Source organism: Nelumbo lutea, chromosome 2, assembly GCF_056320005.1.
Source record: "Nelumbo lutea isolate HS-2025 chromosome 2, American lotus-T2T, whole genome shotgun sequence".
In the NCBI taxonomy this organism is placed as follows: Eukaryota; Viridiplantae; Streptophyta; class Magnoliopsida; order Proteales; family Nelumbonaceae; genus Nelumbo; species Nelumbo lutea.
In genome coordinates, this window is record NC_142685.1 from 94424990 (window position 1) to 94443782 (window position 18793).

Below are 18793 nucleotides of genomic sequence, written 5' to 3' on the forward strand. Positions count from 1 at the left end.
TATATGTAATTCCCGTTGTGCCTTTTGCTTTTTTTTTCTTTTGAGGAAGGTAGTGTATTATATTATAAATGAAAACAAAAGCTTGTGTACAACCAGAAGCTGTAATCAGGGACTATACAAAAGTTACCCCTGCAGCACTATACCACTGAGCCCTGCTTTACGCAAAGATTTTCATGTACAAAAATGGAACTATAGCCTATAATTTTAAACAATCTATGTAATGCCCTTTGTTTTTGACATCAGATAGTGAAGTTTGAGTTTCTGCTTCTAGTTTTTTTGGTGGTGCTGATTCCTCGAAGAAGCAATTAGGTGCTAATTCATAGGTTAACTTCTTTTTTTAAGGTTGCAGGTGCAACCTGCATCGTCAGATCATTCTTGAGCAGGGAAAGAAAGGCCAAATACCTTGAGTTAATGTTGTTCAAGATTGTCTGTGCCTTTGGATGTGAATTAATTTTCAGATGCCTCATTTTGCATTTAGTGCTTATTACAACATTTTTCTTTTCTTTTTTCTGAAAAGGTAAAGTAAATTCATTAAATAAAAAAAAGAGATTCAATACCCGTGTACAACCATGGATCTGTACAATGGGAATATACAGCTAAGTCCTTTGATTTACAAAAAGAGTATCACTATCTAAAATGTTATCATAAGACTTGTCTTTGAACAGCCTCTGAATCCCAACCCAAGACAAAATTGTCCCCTTTAAATAGCTTTCATCTTATCTTCATATTTAAATTTATTTTCAAATATTCTTATATTTCTTTCTGACCAAATAGTACACATCATAGCTTGAACAGCAGTCTTCCACATAATTGAGCCTTCTTTACTCAACCCCTTCATCTGCCAGCTCCTGAGAAAATCAATTACAGATTCTGGATTACAGTTGTTTACACCAAACAACTTTTTTACCCAAGCTCAAAGTGCCTTTAAGGTATCACAGTGAATAAGCAAATGATCAGCTGTTTCATGGGAACTATTGCACATAATACATATTCCATCCATCAACTGCACTTCCCTTGTCAAGTTCTCATTAGTTAAGCACCTGTTAAAAGCTGCAGTCCAAACCAGGAAGGACACCTTGTGGGAACAGTGGTGGTCCAAACAAGAGAAGCTTGAAAGAGATTATGATCTGATCCTGTTAAATGTTTGTAAAAAGACATCAAAGAAAACTTCCTTGATCTGTCCCACTTCAACAAGGTTATATCCTCATGTTCCACATTAATCTCTACTTTGCTTGAAGCTTGGAGAGGCTGAGAGATCATATGCACTTCCCTACCATTCAAATGTCTTATGAGCAAGGATCACCAAATTACTCTGCCATCTAAAATGTCATTATTTTCTTTCACCTAACTATTCCTTTCCTGTGCAATAGTAAACAACTATGGAATGCAGTCCTTTTTTTTTTTATCAATAACAGATCCATTTGATTAGAATTAAGCAATGAGAAACAAGTACAGGTGCAGGGAGAGGTAAACTCTCTTAAGTCTCCCCACGAGGAACAGCAGAGTTACAAGATAGCCCAAATCATTTGATTCCTTCCCACCCCTTGTTTGGCAAGTCTGTCTGCAAAGGAATTAGCACATCTTTTAACCCACTGCAGTCTCACTTCCATTCTGAGTTAGCCACTTAAATCTTCTTCTTTCATTATTGTAGCTCCGCAAACCATCATCCTCCTTTTCTATGCAGCCTATTACCAATTTTGACTCAACCTGCTAATGTTCAGTTCATTAGATCTTTTTGCACCCTCCAAAACAGTCAAAGTCTCTGCTTAAAGTGAGTCCCCCACACCAATTGGGCCTGAAACAGTGCAATAACTTATTCCTCATTCTTGAAAACTCCAACACCTGAAAGGCCAGGATTTCCTTCACTACTACCATCAAAGTTCAACTTAGTGAATCCATAACCTGGTGAAATCCACATTGAATGGGACACAACTTTGCTAGGGGCTGAAGCTGCCACTTCCTTCCAATTATCCAGCAAGGCTGTTTTAGAAATATCGTCAAATATCCACAATGAATTGCTATTGGTGTATCACTACCACACAAAGTTGTAGTCTAGTTGATCCCAATCAAGAAAGATATATGAAAAATCACAAAGATAGAGAAAGCAAGTCTAGTCTAAAATTCTATGGGAAGGCCCTATCCTTTCTTACGGAATATTATGTTGTCAAAATTTCTTGAGTCTTTCTTCCTCATAAATCTTCTCATGTATTGATTTTTCTCTGCAGGTTTTGGATCTTGCTGTTTTACCTGAACCTGAGTTTGATCTACCTATATTTTGTGCCAACTTTTTCACCGCAGCTAACATGAATATAGTTGTCTTGTGAGTTTTCTTTTACCTTATTGTCCAGTTCCCCCAAGTATTATGATGCTGACTGCTGATCTTTTACCATGCTTAGTAATCTAAATATGTTATCATGTTTTACTTGGCTTATTTACATCTTGAATAGAAGCTTGTTATCCAATTTTTCAAAGTCTACTGTCAGAATCTTCCCGAATCATCTAGTTCACTTGATCTCAGTTGCATGAAGCATAATTCATTTGTCACTTAATCAAACCACTAAGTTTTTCAAGGTTGATCTCTTTAGTTTGATAACATTACAAGAACTTTCTGTTTTAGTTCCAAGTAGTGTTACATGAACATGGACAGGGGAACCGGAATCTGAATGTGTCGTGGAGTCTGACTTGGCAAGACAAAGTAACAAGGCTTCATAGACATAACTATCAAAATATTTTGCTAAATTTTAATATTATAAACCACTATAAAAAACCCAAAAGTCTATCATTGTTACTTGATAATAGTTTATAGGAAAAATGACATTCATTGTGTACATCATCTGTTTGTCTATGTTGACTAAATAAAGAGAAAAGAAATATCATATCAAAGTATCGTTCAATAATCTATGGAGTGTTAGAGTCTGACAGATGTCTAGCATGGGCACTTCATCCATTTAGGAGAATCCATGCAATGCTGGTTTTGAGTGGTTTAAAATGCCCCTAATTTCCCTAGTATTTCCATTTCCATGGGTAGCGACACGGAATTTACTTGGAATCAACATTTTCCCAATGAACACTACCAGCACTATGTGGAGTACAAGAGATAGTTTCCATTGGCATATTTCCATTTCCACTTCCATGGGTAGCGAAATGAAATTTTACTAGAATCGACATATTCCCCAATGAACACTGCCAGTACTATGTGGAATCCAAGAGATAATATTATAGCGTAAGTTGGTGACAATATTGTAAATATGTGAAGTAACAATGTTATTGTCCGCCTAACTTACATGATTGCCACTTTGAGCTAGCTCAATATTCATTTCAAACATGAAGTTAAATATTAGTTTTTTGTTTGTGTAATAGATTATTTGGTTGATCTATTACAACCATTTACATTTTCTATGAGTTAAAAATTTGCTTTAACTCATTCTATCATGAAGCTCTGAATCATAAGGTTTACAGGTTAACTTCAGAACATATTCTTTTGCCTATAACCTTAACTTATTAGCTTTGTTTAATGATTTGGGACAAGATAATAACTTAAAAAGGTGTGCCTATGCTTATTTTATCATTTCATAAAATATTATTCTATATTTTGCCTATGTCTTCCCACAACTAAGAGTTGCTCTAAGATATTTTGGTAATTGTATAACTACTGAATGGAAAAGGGAAATAGAATACAGAATAAGATAATGGATTACTTGTAAAAGAGTGGACACATGAACTCTTAAAATAAATATAATGAATTAGAAGACCGTATGTGCTAGTAATTGATAGACATGACTAAGAAGTGATGCGGGTGCAAAGATCCCAAAGTTATGTAGCGGACACTTGAACTGTTGAAATAAATAGAATGAATTAGAAGAACCTATGTTCTAATAATTGATGGACATGATTGTGAAGTGATGCAAGTACAGAAATCCCAAAGATATGTAGTATTTTGGAGAGAATTTGGAGAGCATGAGATTTTTTTTTTTTATGAATACTTTGGAAAGCATGGCCTTCCGGGTCAACTCCATTTGGAGTGGATCCTTTCCTCCCAAGTAAGGTCTCTTTTGGTGAGAGGTGACCATTTGAAAAATCAATACTTATGAGACTTTTCAAGAAAAAATACCTAATTGGTGTCTTTCACCTCATAAATTCTTTCTTTGTGATGCAGGCATAGAATCTACATTCCATTCCACCTACTAATCTCTTATCCATATACCTTCTGTATTTAGGGTTGGGGTTTTACTCTCTTGGGAGGTAGATTGTCCCCACCTGATGACTTGGAATGGTTATTTAAGACTACTTTAATCCATGTAAGAGATTGGCAATGGGATGCAATATCCAACTTCCGAAGATTGAACTGCTGAGCAATGGTGATGAGTGACAACAGTGAACAATGACTTTCGAGCTGAGATTGAGATCAGAAACTTGGTTTTGATAACTGTGGCAGTTCTAGATCCAATGTCAATTTTGATGAAGGTTGTGTCAGTCAAGGAAGTAGGCAAGGTGGGAGAAAGGTTGGAATTTCTAAAGAGGTGCTTAGTAGGTAGGTTTGTTCACTCAAACCTTGATATAAGAGGTCAAGGATTGGGCGAATGCTGAGTGGAGAATCCTAAGCTTCTCCTATGTTCGAAGGATGGGAGTGTCTCTTTTCGTCTCCAGCTTCAAGTGAAGAGAAGACATGGAAGAGGCTTTAGCAAGCGAAAGGATTGGGAGAAGAAGGAAACCAGAAGTTTTCTTCAGTAGTTGGTCATCCTATTTGGGAAAGGATATAGAGAAAATAAGATTCGCATGGATTGACATATATGGGATTCCATTACATGCATGGAGCACAGAGGTTTTCAAAGTTATTGGAAATATTGCAGGAAGTTTTAGGAGATTTGATTTTAGGAATAGAAGATGGGAGAACTTACAGTTTGAAAGGTTTCTAGCTGAAACCGAGGATGACATCTGTGCTAGATCTATTTTACTTGGATGAGGCCTTTAAACTTAGGATTGTAGTTGCTGGTGAAGACCATAGTTTTCAAGGCACCAAGGCGAGGCTAGGCGACAGGGGGGCGCCTTGTCGCCTAGTTGCCTAGGTGGGCGCCTAGGCGATGGATTTTTTTAAGTAAAAATCACATATCCTAGGGTACTTCCCTAGGTTCCATAATCAACTTTCTTTAATAACTATCCATTATAAACTTCATGTTTATGTCTAGAAAATTAACATATTTATGAGAAAAAAAGAAGGAAAGAAAATTCAAAAAATATAGGGGCTGAACCTATTTTTGTTATAGGAAAAGAAGAAAAGAAAAGGTGGAAGAAGGAAAAGAAGATGTGGAAGAAGAAATGTGTTGATTAGACAAAATTTTAAGTTCCTCCCCTTACTTATTGGTTCAGATTTTGAAGTCATTGAGGGTTCAATTCAGCAGTCAGCAATATTTGTGTTGATTAAACCCTAACAAATAAGAAAATAACAAGAAATTAGTTTATAAACACAAAAAAATGAATATTTTTCTTTAATAATGTGTATTTTATAATTATAATCTCAAAAAAAAAAAACAATATAAAAGTATTTTATTACATAGTATGCAAAACTGCTTGGCGCCTGGGCGAGGCGACCCTCCAAGGGCTCCTTGTTGCCTAGGCATCGCCTTGACAACTATGGTGAAGACCCCTTGTTTCGGGTGAGAGACTAGAAGGTTGCAAGAGAGGTGCTAAAGGTGGGTATTTTGAGGCTCAGTGAAGTTGAAAGCTCAGAGGATTGTGATGTAAATTTGACAAATTCTAAGCCCCTAGACTGGAAATAATTGAAGGATTTAAATTTTGAATTAAGTGGGGCTGGTCCAATTGTTAAGGGCATTTTTTGTGTTGGCTTGAGTAGGGTCTCTTCAGAAGCCGGGTCAGCCCTATTGTGGTCTAATTCCATTCCTGTTTTCAAACAGTGATCTTTTGAAGGTGAGCCAAAGCTTAGAGGTTATAGAGTCTTTTGAAAGGGGTTCAAGACGATTTCGAGGGAAGACGACGAACATTTTTGGAAGAGCTGATTACAAGTGCTTTGTTTCGAGGTACTCCTACACTAATGGTGAATGCTCTGAGAGTAGGCTAGCTCATATTCAAGAAAACCTAAGTGATTGAACGAGTTTAAAGAAGACATGTGTAGAGACAAAGGTTCACAAAGGTCTAAGAAGTGGCTCCAACTTGCCTCGTTCAAGAGAAGGTATGGAAGACATTATTTTACTCTTGGGGGCTGTGATAGAGTTTGTTGATTGCATATCCCTCAAGCATTTTACTTTGGGGGATCAACAGTGTGATTCAAAGGGAGGCTATTTTGATCCATTTTATTTCTCTGAGTTTAATTTGGGGATAAATTCTGAAAGTAAACAATCAAAGGAGTTGGGGACTATTTTTTGCTCAACCAAGGGTATGGATCAGGTTCTAGTGCTGAATCATGAGGATGGTGAAGGAAAGGGGTTGGAGGTTGAAGGAAGAACTAAAGAAAAAGACCAAATTGTTGGGGGATCAAAAGTTTATAACAGGAAAAGAATATACATAACTGAAAGGACTCAAGATGGTGCTTTTTCTTCAGATGAGGAAGGAAGCCTAAGTGTGGAGGATGAGGAAGAAGTTCGTATGGATGAAACCCATCAGATTGACAAAGATGTTGATGTAACTAAGGTTGTAGAAACGACTGTGGAGGTAAATAGAACTCTAAGCTTGCTCATTTTATGAGGTGAATCCTTTAGTAGGAGGATGTTCAAAGAACTGGAGGAACGCTACATGTTGCCTGTTAGGGAGAGTGATGGAGGTCTTCAAGTGCAGGCTTCACTAGTCAATGATGGCCACAATAACGTAACTACAACTAGTCTGTTAGAGGATATTGGTGAAAAGACTGAAGCTTTGGTTGATGCCTAGATATTTGAATAAAAACAAAGTGCTGGAGTTGGAAAGGATTAATGAGAATCCCTCTTGGTCATTGGAATTCTGGAAAAATGTTATAGCAAAAAGAAGATTTAAGAAACAGAGAAAACAGTAAGATGCTCTGGTTTCAAAGGCATTTTCTAGACTAAAAGGGACCCTCTTTGGGATTAAACCAAGCAAGAAGATTGTGAAAACCAAGAAAACATCTAGAAGTTTTAGTGGTCAGTGAATTAGAGGGTGCAGTGCTTGAGGGTGGTTTTTGGAGATGGTCTTTCAAGCGGTCTGTTGCTTTCTTGTGGGTTTGAAGCGTTTTGGTTATGCTATCTTTGAGTTTGGTTTTGTTTTGAGCCGCTTGGAGGTTGTTTGTTTTCTTCTCTTTTGAGGACCTTGGGTCTCTCCCCCTTTGTACTCTCTTTTCTCTTTTTAATAAATTTTATTTCTATTACAAAAAAAAAAAAAATCTAAGAGAAGGGGAAAATTATGTGGAGGTGCACTAGGGTGGCCATTCTTTGGTCTATTCTTGAAGAAAGAAGTGTAAGAATATTTAATAAGAAACTACCCAAGGAGGCAATTATTGACAACATACCAATAAAAGTGGCAAATCGGATCAAGGCACTTGAGATCTTTGCACCTTTTTCTAAAGAAGATGCTCATTGTGTATGGTAGATTGTGGTTCACTATTCAAGCCCACTGCCCATGCCCAATATCATTATTGAATATACCCCACCAGGTATGAATCAAGTTAAACTCAACTTTGATGGATGTAGCTTGGGAAATCTGGGCAATTAAGGCATAGGGGGTCTGCTCAGAGATAGATGTGGGTCAATTCTAGCTCTTTTTTCATGTCATTTAGGCATCATTAACTATGGCTGAATTACTGGCTGTACTGTAAGGGCTAAGAATGGGCTAAATATCGATACATCTAATACTTGAAGGGGACTCCAAAACTGTAGTGGATTGACAAGAATGATGGACAAGGAACATGGAAACACCAACACACATGAAATAAAAAACTGTGCCCACACCGTATAACAGCCTTTTTCACCCTTGCATTGGGAATATCTCCCCATGAAATAAAAAACACAAGTACGAAAATATTTTCAATGCAAGGCAATAGAGGGTGCTCGAACCGGCTTTGCCCTGACTGAAGCCGAACTCAGCCAATGGGTTTTGGACATAGAGGGTCAGAGGTTGGCCCAAATTGAGCTGGTCACTGGTCCGACCAACTGGGTCAACAAGTTGAAAAAACTGTTTATAGTATTCATAGTTAATAATGTTTAAAATATTACTAATCAAAAAAAGAAGTTGAAGATCATGGGGAAGGTCTAGTAGACAATTTAGCTGAGATACAATTTTTAATCATGTGGCTGTGATGTATACCCTGAAATGCTATTTAAACATGAAAGTATTTTATTGATGTATACCCTGATAAGGTAAAGTATTGCACTGATGTATAAATATCAAGATAAATGCATCATATTCTATGTACAAGGTATTGTATTTTGTAGTTTAATAAGTTGTTTCATCTCTCTTTCTAGTTTTCCCCTCTTCCTATAATTTGTTGTCTTTGAGTCAGTAAGTTAATGATTACAACAAATTAGATCTGAAATTTTTCATCCTAGACCCTATGAATTCTTTCTCGTTTGTCACTATTTTAATCTAGACCTATTATGTTTTTTACAGCTCCATCTTGCCATCTCTATATCTCATTAACTTATATTCATTGATGGTTTAATGCTCTATGTAGTCACTGGATCTTACTGGTGGCAAAACTTTGTGTCTATTATATTTGTTTTAGTGGTTTAGATAAGTCCTGTTCAAAGAGAAAGAGAAAGAAGAAGAAGAGAAAGAGAAAGTTGTCGAACTAGAAAGTCAAACCCTCCTAGTCGACCATAATCTCTATTATATTAAAATAAGGGTACAAAATCAAATGTACCCCTACTTAAGTATGGGACAAGAGAAATAAAAAACAAAACAGAATTGCCACATCACCACACTACTTAAACTATAATGAAAAGACTAAGTTATCCTTACTCGACCAATTCTAACACTCCCCATCAAGCTGGAGAATATATGTCATATAATCCCAACTTGTTACATAAATAGTTCACTCTCCTTGAACTCAAACCTTTTGTGAACAAGTTTGCCCATTGATCACCTGAACTCACATGTTCTGTGCTTATCTCTCTAGTAAGGACTTTCTCCCTCACAAAATGCCACTCAACCTCTATGTGTTTTGTCTTTTCATGGAAAGCTGGATTAGATGAGATGTGGATTGCAACTTGGTTGTCACAATACAATCTCATAGGTTTGCTCATTGAGAATCCAACTTCTTGTAGAAGATTTTTCAGCCATATAATTCACATGTGGTGTGTGCCATGGCCCTGTATTCAGCTTTAGCACTACTCCTTGCCACAACAGTTTGCTTCTTAATCTTCCACATCACCAGATTTCCTCCAAGAAACGTGCAATAACCTGTAGTGGATCTCCTGTCAGACACTGAGCCTACCCAATCTGCATCTGTATACCCAACTATCTCAAGTCTTCTCCCTGGTTTGTACAACAACTTGTGACCTAGAGCTCCCTTCAAGTACCGTACAATTCTAAGAACTACATCCCAGTGAGGTATTTGGGGATTTTGCATAAATTGGCTCACCACACTGACGACAAAGGAGATGTCTGGTCTAGTAATGGTTAGGTAGTTCAACTTCCCCACTAACCGTTTATATCTTCTAGGATCATCAAACATTTCACCTTCCTCACTGCTCAACTTAGCATTTGGCTCCATGGGTGTTTCAGCTAGTTTAGCACCTAACAACCTTGTTTCTTCCAACAGATCAAGAACATATTTTCTTTGGCACAAATTTATACATTTTTTTGACCTGGCAACTTCTATACCGAAGAAATACTTCAACTTCCCAAGATCTTTTGTTTGGAAATGGTCTTGCAGGAAGGCCTTTAGCCTGACAATCCCTAGTCTGTCACTACCAGTTATGACTATAGCATCCACATAAACCACTAATAAAATCTTTCCGGCTTCAGAATCATAGCTAAACACTGAGTGATCAACCTGACATTGTTTCATTCCGAAATCTTTCACCACTTCACCGAACCTCCCAAACCAAGCACGAGGAGACTGCTTTAGCCCATAAATTGCCTTTTTGAGTCTACAGAACTTACCATCCTCCCCTTGAGCAATAAACCCTGGTGGTTGCTCCATGTAGACTTCATCCAAAAGATCACTGTGGAAGAAGGCATTTTTAATGTCAAGTTGAAACAAAGGTCAACCATACATAACTGTCAAGAAAATCAACACACGAACTGAACCAATCTTAGCAACAGGAGAGAAGGTCTCCATATAATTCACCCCATACAATAGAGAGTAACCCTTCGCAACCAGTCGGGCTTTCAATCGTTCCACACTACCATCTGGTAAATATTTAACAATATACACCCATTTACAACCTACAACATGCTTACCTGGAGGAAGAGTGGTGAGCTCCCACGTGTGACTGTGTTGAAGAGAAGAGAGTTCCTCCTCCATTGCTTGATGCCACCCTGTTGAAGTAAGAGCCTCCTGGACATCCTTGGGTATGGATATAGAGGACAACAAAGAAACAAGCTGGCAATGTAAAGTGGAAAGATGAGAAACAGAAACATAGTTGGATATGGGATGTAAGGTACAACTACGTTTACCTTTCCGCAACACAATGGGAAGATCTAGGTTAGAAGAGGAAGGTAGCTCTAGGATAGGAGCAACTACAGGATCCGCATATGAGGTAGAAGCTAGAGGAGGTGTCAGTGTCTGTCGTTGAGTATACACATGCCAAATCGGTGGACGTTTTAGTAGGAATTTGCATTGGAGGAGGTGAAGGCTTAGGTATAACAGGAACAGCTGGAATGGGATCACCAACGAGAAGAGGAAGAGGGATCAATGGTGAAGAGGTCGGAACATCAGGATCCGAGAAGAACAGTACGGACTAAAAAAAAGTGAAATCAGGATAGACAAATGACTTCTGAGTGATAGGATTGTAACACTTATACCTTTTCTGGGTCCAAGAATAGCCAAGAAAGATGCACTTAATAGAATGTGCGTCCAACTTGTCTAAACCAGTGCCCGGATTGTGAACAAAGCATACACACTCAAAGACCCGGGGAGTTAATGGAAATGGAGATAAAGTGGGGAACAAAATAGAAAAGGGAGACCGATCATGAAGGATGGACGAGAGCATCCGATTAATGAGGAAACAAGTTGTGAGCACTACATCACTCCAAAAATGCTTAGGAACATTTATATGATGAAGGATAGACCGAGCAATCTCAAGAAGATGATGGTTCTTTTGTTCAACCACCCCATTTTGTTGAGGGGTGGATGCACACGAGGTCCGATGAATGATGTCATGTTGTTCCAAATATTGTTGAAAGGAAGTAAGAAAGTATTCTCTACCGTTATCTAAACAAATAATTTTTATTGGAATACCAAATTGCGTATATATTTCAGCATGGAATTTTTGAAAAATATAAAACAATTCACTTCTTTCTTTCATTAAATAAATCCATGTCATCCTTGAACAATTATCAATGAAAATGACAAAATATTTGTAACCATTATAGGACTCAATTTTAATTGGACCCCAAACATCTGAGTGGATTAAAGCAAAAGGATACAACATACGACTATCGACCCTAGGACTAAAGGAAACTGGATAGTGTTTCCCATACTGACACGACTCACACTGCAAAGAAGACAAATGACTCAAAGAAGGAACTAGTAGCTTGAGAGCTTTGAGAGATGGGTGTCCCAACCGACAGTGCCATTGGAGAGGAGTCAAGGAAGTCTAAAGTGCAACTGAAGATCCACCACTGTCAAGATAATACAATCCACCAGCTTCATGCCCTCCACCAATCTTCTTTCCTATCTTGAGATCCTAAAAAACATGAGATGAAGGGTAAAAAGTGATAGAACAATCAAGGGCCTTAGTTAATTTACTAACAGACATAAGGTTGAATGGAAATTTTGGCACATATTAGAACAGAGGATAAAGAAAGAGATGTCATATCAACATTAACACCACAAGTGGGAGAAGAATCATTGGCTAGGGTAACAGTTTGGGATGTGGAAGTTTTAGAGAGGGTAGAGAACACACCTGGAATCCCGGTCATGTGATCATAGGCTACAGAATAAATGATCCAATGAGAAGGTTTGGATGCCAAACAAGCCATACTTGAGTGAGCAAGGGTAGCAGTGTTCTGTGGTGAAGTGGCCTGAAGGAACCTCTCATACTCATCTTGTGGTACACTCATCATCTTCTTCTCGGAAGCAGATGTAGATGTAGAATGTGTTTGATCTGTCTGTTGATTATTAGTCACATCACCACTACCAGCAACTGCAAGGTTAGCCCATGTGGAGGATGGGCCATGTAGATCATAACAGAAATTAATTGAATGTCCTTCCCTACCACAATGTGTACACTTCCTAGTAGTGTGCCCTCTTCCTCTACCACGAGTTCCCCCTACGTCATGACCTCCACCACTTCCACTACCACGACAATTGACCAAACATGGGACTACCATGGCCTCCTTGAAATGCATGTCCCCTTCTATTTCCACGTTCACCCCCTCTCGCTACAACAAACACTGATCTATCATAAGTTGTGGTACTCTATGTGGGTCCCAGAGAAATCCTACGAAGCCAAGCAAATACTTCCTCAAGTGTAGGAAGAGCAGAACCTCCTAATATTTGTGCTCTAACTGGTTCATATTCTGATTTCAGCCCTACTAAAAACATGGTTACATCAAGTTTCTTCCATTGTTGTTGATTTTTGACATCTGAAGTGAGGGGGTGATAGACATTAAGTTCATTCCTGAGGTTCCTCGTACTGGCATAATACTCTTCAAGGGTTTGATTTCCTTGTTGTAAATTAAAGTACTTCTGATAGAGTTGATATAGTCTTGTAGTATTGTTTTGTCCAGAATAAAGTTTCTTTGTATGTTTCCATATTTCCTTGGCTGTATCTAAGAACATAAAGTTTGCACTTATCTTGGGTTCCATACTGTTCCATAACCATGTCATGATTTGGGCATCCTCTTGTTCCTAATCATCAAACCCTGGAGATTCAACTGATGGTTTATCCTCCTTCACATGTTTTACCTTCCTCTTGGTCTTGAGAAAAACCTCCACCGACTTGGCCCACATTGCACATAATTTTCACCATTAAGTTTAATTGATGTCATCTGCACACCTAAATGGTCTGAAGGGGTCACCACATTAGATTTCTGATTACCACCACCATCTCCAATTGTTGCCATTATGTTCTCAACACACTAGATTTCTCCAATTTTTACCATTAAGTTCAATCAACACTGCTGCAATCTGCACATCACCTTATGGCACTTTCTCAACCAGCCACCATAAGAAAAAATCATTAACATATACCACCATTCAGACACATTCGGTCATCTCCTTCATAAAAAAAAAAAACTGATTTCTCACACCACTACTATTAACCACACTATTTCTCACATCACCATTCGAACACAAACAAAGAAAAAACCCCTCTTGAAACTTCTCAGTAGAGGGTCTGTAACACAACAAACACCACACAACCACTAGGGCTGTCAGTCACCTAGGACTGCCGCACCTTCCTAACACCTGTAATGGGGGCAGTCCTGGATCACCAAAAAAAAGGTTGCCGCAGCCTTCTACTGGGTGTGCCACAGCCTTCTACCTGTGTAACTGAAATCGCACCTCAGAGAGGAGAAAAGAAGAAGAGAAGAGATTGCTGGTCCAGGAACTTGAGATTGCAGCCTTCCTATCTTTTATTTAGTGCTCTGATACCATGTTTTAGTGGTTCAGATAAGTCCTGTTCCAAAGAAATCTGTCAAACTAGAGAGTCAAACCCTCCTAGTTGACCATAATTTCTATTATATTAAAATAAGGGTACAAAGTCAAATATACTCCTACTTAAGTATGGGACAAGAGAAATAAAAAACAAAACAGAATTGCCACATCACTACACTACTTAAACTATAATAAAAAGACTAAGTTACCCTTAGTCCCTTACTCAACCAACTCTAACAATATTTGATATTTCTTAATATGCTTATCTCTTTAGTATTTCATCTAGCATATATTGCCAAATGCTGTTTTATTAATTTTGAAATTTTGGGCTAGCACATCAGCTGTGTCATTGATGGTCTTTGTTGTGGAGTGTTCCATTTGGCCAGTTTGATCTTCTGCCGAAAAAAATACCATTCTGCCATTCTTGGTTTTGCATTCCTTCCTAGAAGATGAAATGAAGCCTTGATGCCCTTTTAAACATATGCTTCTTAGCATTTTAAGTTTGGCTTATGAATTCTTTTTTTCATAGTATGCCACATAGAGTAACTACAAGTTAATATCCTCTGGCATCAACACAGCTGTTTGAAAATTTGCTTGAATTTTCATCTCAGTTATTTCAGATTTCAAGGGTATTGTACTTTGCCTTGACTGGTTATTTTCAGGGACCTTAATCCTCTGTATGATGTTATGAGTCACAGTGATTACAAAGAGAAGTACTACAAAAACTTAATGCCTCTTGGTCTCCAGTATACCAATGTAAGAAATATGTGAAATAACTTGTATGTCAGGCATACCCCAAGCTTCTGTATCATTCATTTTATTCAATTTATAACCTTTCATGAAAATCATGGAATTGTTTGACACATTTTGTGCAGATTTTACCATGGGGAGGGAAGATTACAAGTGAGTCATTGAGATTTTTCTCACCAATTGTGATATGGACCAAGTTCACATCAAGCCAAGACAAACATAATATTTTATATTCTGCATTCATGGACTACTACAAGGTATAAGCTTGGCTTTTATATGGTTCTACTTAAAATATTCTGGAATGGCAGTCACTAATTATCTATTGGCTGTTAATTGTATTTATATTTTTTGAGTTTCTTATTACAGATTGTTTATTTAAGATTAGGAAATGTTATGTTAATTTGGTTTAGGTGGTTGACTGATTAAATGTGCAAAATCTTATTGGTGTTATTACTTGTATTTCACATCACAGGCGTGGCTTGATTTGATGGACCAAGCATCAGAGGAGATGGATGCTTCTCAGGTTGTCTGTAATCGTGAAGCACAGCATAAATATCTATCATGGAGAGCAGAGAAGGTAAATCCTCTTTTCTCATGATTATCATTTTGTTTAAATGTCGTCAGCTAGAGATTACATATTTCAAACATAGACTTGCATATAATATCAGTGACATGCATGCTAGGTTCTGGCTTAGATGTGCTTTACTGCAGCTAATAAAGGAAAGGAAATTTTGTCACTCTCTTGTCTTGATTACCACCAGAAAGTTGTCCATTTTATCTTCAATGCCACTTTCTATAGGTTGTTGATAGAATATAGATGATTCTGGAACCACTAAGGGGTGTTCAGTATGTGGTGTAGATGTATTGTCAGTAAAATAAATATCTTAGTCTGTTAGCCATTCATGTTATCCACTATGGCCTGGCTTGATCCATGTTAGAATGCTCGAGTCAGGGGTATTTTGGTCATTCTGGTGTATCTTATTGAAAGTGAAATGTCTATTGTATCTGAGTTTAAGTTATGTGTCCCATCTTCTATGAGGGACAAAATTGTCTTTCTTGTAACTCAAGTTTTTCATGAATAAAAGTCAAGTGGGTCGGCTAGGAGAGTGGCTTTTGAACATCCTCTCTTCTAGTCTGGCCGAATACTCTTCTCCTCTCCTTCTTCTTTCTCTTTTTTCTTCTTTCTTCTTCTCTACTTTGACCTAGAAACAATTAGTTTATTCACATGGTATCAGAGCATTAAGGTCTGGTGTTCCTTTTTCTGCTGCTGCCTTCTTCCTGGGTTCGCCGCCAGCTTCACAGTAGGTTTCATAATCCTACAGCTGATCTGATTGAAGACTCGATAAAGGGCTGAAAAGGAGTTGTCGTTTTGAGGGCCTGGAGGTGAAAATGCCTCTGGCCGGTGTGGCCGGTGCTGTGGTGGTCGTTGAAATGGTATACTAGACCCTCTATTCAGTGTATGAAGAGGGCTGGTCGTATACAGGCATGGACACTGTTGTCATGTGTTCAAAAATGGACTGTGAATGCTGTTTTTTTTGTGTGCTCTGAAAGTTAGTTGTTGTGGTGCTGGGTGAAACTGATGCACATATCAATCATGTTTTTTTTTTGTGTTTTCTTGCTCACATGTGGTAGACTGAAAGAAGAGTGGTAGACTGTTGATGTCCATGACAGCAGTGGTGTGGTGTTGATTGTGTTGTGGTGGCTGACATATCTATGTTTTTTTAAATGCTTAAAAATGAACCCCTAGACCTTGTGTGTAATCAATTCTGCAGTATGCAGAACAAGTGTTCGATGAAATGACTGAGTAATTTCAGTAGTGGTGTGTTGGTGGTAAATTGTCTTGCAGTGTGCCGTCCAAGTGTTTGATGTGTTGACTGAATGATTTCAGCTTTAGAGAGTAGTGTGTAATGTGTAGTTGAAGATAGTGGGTTGGTGATATTGTAAGTGAGATAAGTCTTGTGACAAGTGTGAGATTGTGGTGTATATTCAGAGGAGACATAATTGAGATGGCTTCAACTGTAGTTGCAAATGACAACAAAACAGGCATCATGCTCTCTTCAGATTATCTAAGAGTTTAAATGACATCCATCAAGTTGAATGGTGAGAACTATGTACCATGGGCAAAATCCGTGGAGGTGTTCTTGAAGGCCAAGAGGAAAGTAAAACATGTGAGGGAGGAGAAACCTTCCTTGGATTCTTGGGTTCAGTGATTGGGAACAAGATGATGCACAGATAATGACATGGCTTTGGAACAGCATGGAACCAAAGATTAGTGTGAACTTCATGTTCCTAGATACAGCCAAAGAGATCTGGGATCATGCTAAAAAGTTGTACTCTGGACAAGACAACACAACTAGGGTATATCAGTTATACCAAGAGTACTTCAATTTGAAGCAAGGAAGTCAAAGCTTAGAGGAGTATTATGCAAGCTTGAGAAACATCTGCAATGAGCTAAATGTGTATCACCCTCTAACATCAGATGTCCAGATCCAACAACAGCAACGTGAACAGCTTGATGTGACTAGGTTTCTTGTGGGCTTGAAGGCTGAGTATGAGCCTGTCAGAGCACAGATATTGGGGGGATCAACTCTCCCCTCACTTGAAGAAGTTTTTGCCTGTCTTAAGAGGACATCCATTGAACCAGTGGAACAATCTTCCTTCTCTGATAGATCTGATTTGGTAGTGACTAAAGGGAGTAGTCGTGGAAGTAGAAGTGGTGGTGGCAACAGTGGTCCTCCAAGCAACCATGGTAGACACATGTTTAACCGGGCCAGTGGCCAGACTGGAGGCCGTGAGTCAGGGGGAGGCCATGGAAAAGGAAGGGGTAATGCTCAAAGAAAATGTACACATTGTGGCTTAGAGGGGCACACAGTTAATTTCTGCTATGATTTGCGTGGTCCACCCAACACTTGGGCTAACCGTGTTACATCTAAGAGTAGTAGCACAATTACTGAAAGCCAGCAAACTGCACCAACCCCCCCCCCCCCACCCACTTGTGCTTTCGGGCAGGAAATGGTGAGTGTACCACGGGCAATATATGAGCAGTTCCTTCAAACATCTCAGCAGAACACAACTACATTTGCCCATTCAGGTATGACTTGTTTAGCTTCCAAAGCCCCACCCTGGATCTTGATTCTGGCACCTCGGACCATATGTCTGGGACTCTTGATGTATTTTCTTCCCTTTCTCACACCTCCACATCTCAGACAGTTACACTTGCTAATGGTTCTACATCTCCTATTTGTGGTGTTGGTGATGTTGATCTCTCCTCATTGTCTTTACCATCTGTTTTATATGTTCCTAAGTTACCCTTTAACCTTATGTTTGTTAGTAGATTAACCAAGTCCCTTAATTGTTTTGTAACCTTCTATCCTTCTTATTGTGTGTTTCAGGATCTTAAGACGGGGACGAAGATTGGTGGAGGGCATGAAGCCAGTGGTTTGTATTACCTTAATGGTGGTGGCCCTCCAGTGGCTTTTTAGTCATTTCTTACTCCTCTCCAATGGCACTGCAGACTTGGTCATCCCTCTCTCAAGGCTTTGAAGCTACTAGTTCCTTCCTTGAGTCATCTTTCATCATTAGATTGTGAGTCATGTCAGTTGGGAAAACATCATCGAGTCTCATTTAGTCCAAGAACTGATAGTCATGTCTCAAGTCCTTTTGCTTTAGTTCATTCTGATGTATGGGGTCCAGTTAAAGTGGTGTCATACAATGGGTTTAAGTATTTTGTAATATTTGTTGATGACTTTTCAAGGATGACATGGATCTATCTTATGAAAGACCGTAGTGAATTGTTCTCTATTTTTTAGAAATTTCATGCTGAAATACGCACTCAGTTTGGTGTTCATATGAAAATACTTTGCTCCCATAATGCCAAAGAATACATCTCCTCATCATTTCAGCAATACCTAGAACATCATGGTATTATTCATCAAACTTCTTGTGCCTACACCCTGCAACAAAACGGTGTAGCTGAACGGAAAAATAGACATCTTCTTGAAACTGCTCGGTCCTTGATGATCAATATGCATGTCCCAAAGCACTTTTGGAGTGATGCTGTTCTTACATCCTGTTTTTTAATAAATCGGATGCCCATGTCAATCCTTGGAAATCAATCCCCTTTCTCCATGTTGTTCCCCACTTTGTCTCCCTTTCCTCTCACCCCAAGAGTCTTTGGCTGTGTTTGTTTTGTTCAGCACTTGGGGCTTGGAGTAGACAAGCTAGATGCTCGGGCTATGAAGTGTATTTTTCTTGGCTACTCAAGGACTCAGAAAGGGTACAAGTGTTATAACCCTAAGTTTCATAAATCGTTTG

General features: G+C 38.5%; 1 protein-coding gene across 4 annotated transcripts in view; it reads left to right on the plus strand.

Moving 5' to 3' along the window:
- The window catches only part of HY2 (phytochromobilin:ferredoxin oxidoreductase, chloroplast / phytochromobilin synthase (HY2)), a 47254-nt gene that overhangs the window by 24610 nt on the left and 3851 nt on the right, over positions 1-18793 (plus strand). For 2 of the 4 annotated variants that reach the window (XM_088970274.1, XM_088970276.1), the window contains exons 3-6: positions 2226-2320; positions 14392-14485; positions 14605-14736; positions 14952-15056. In XM_088970274.1, the coding sequence (XP_088826400.1) occupies positions 2226-2320; positions 14392-14485; positions 14605-14736; positions 14952-15056 (426 nt within the window). The remainder of the gene's footprint in view (positions 1-2225; positions 2321-14391; positions 14486-14604; positions 14737-14951; positions 15057-18793) is intronic. The other 2 variants (XM_088970275.1, XM_088970277.1) reach the window with 1 other exon arrangement.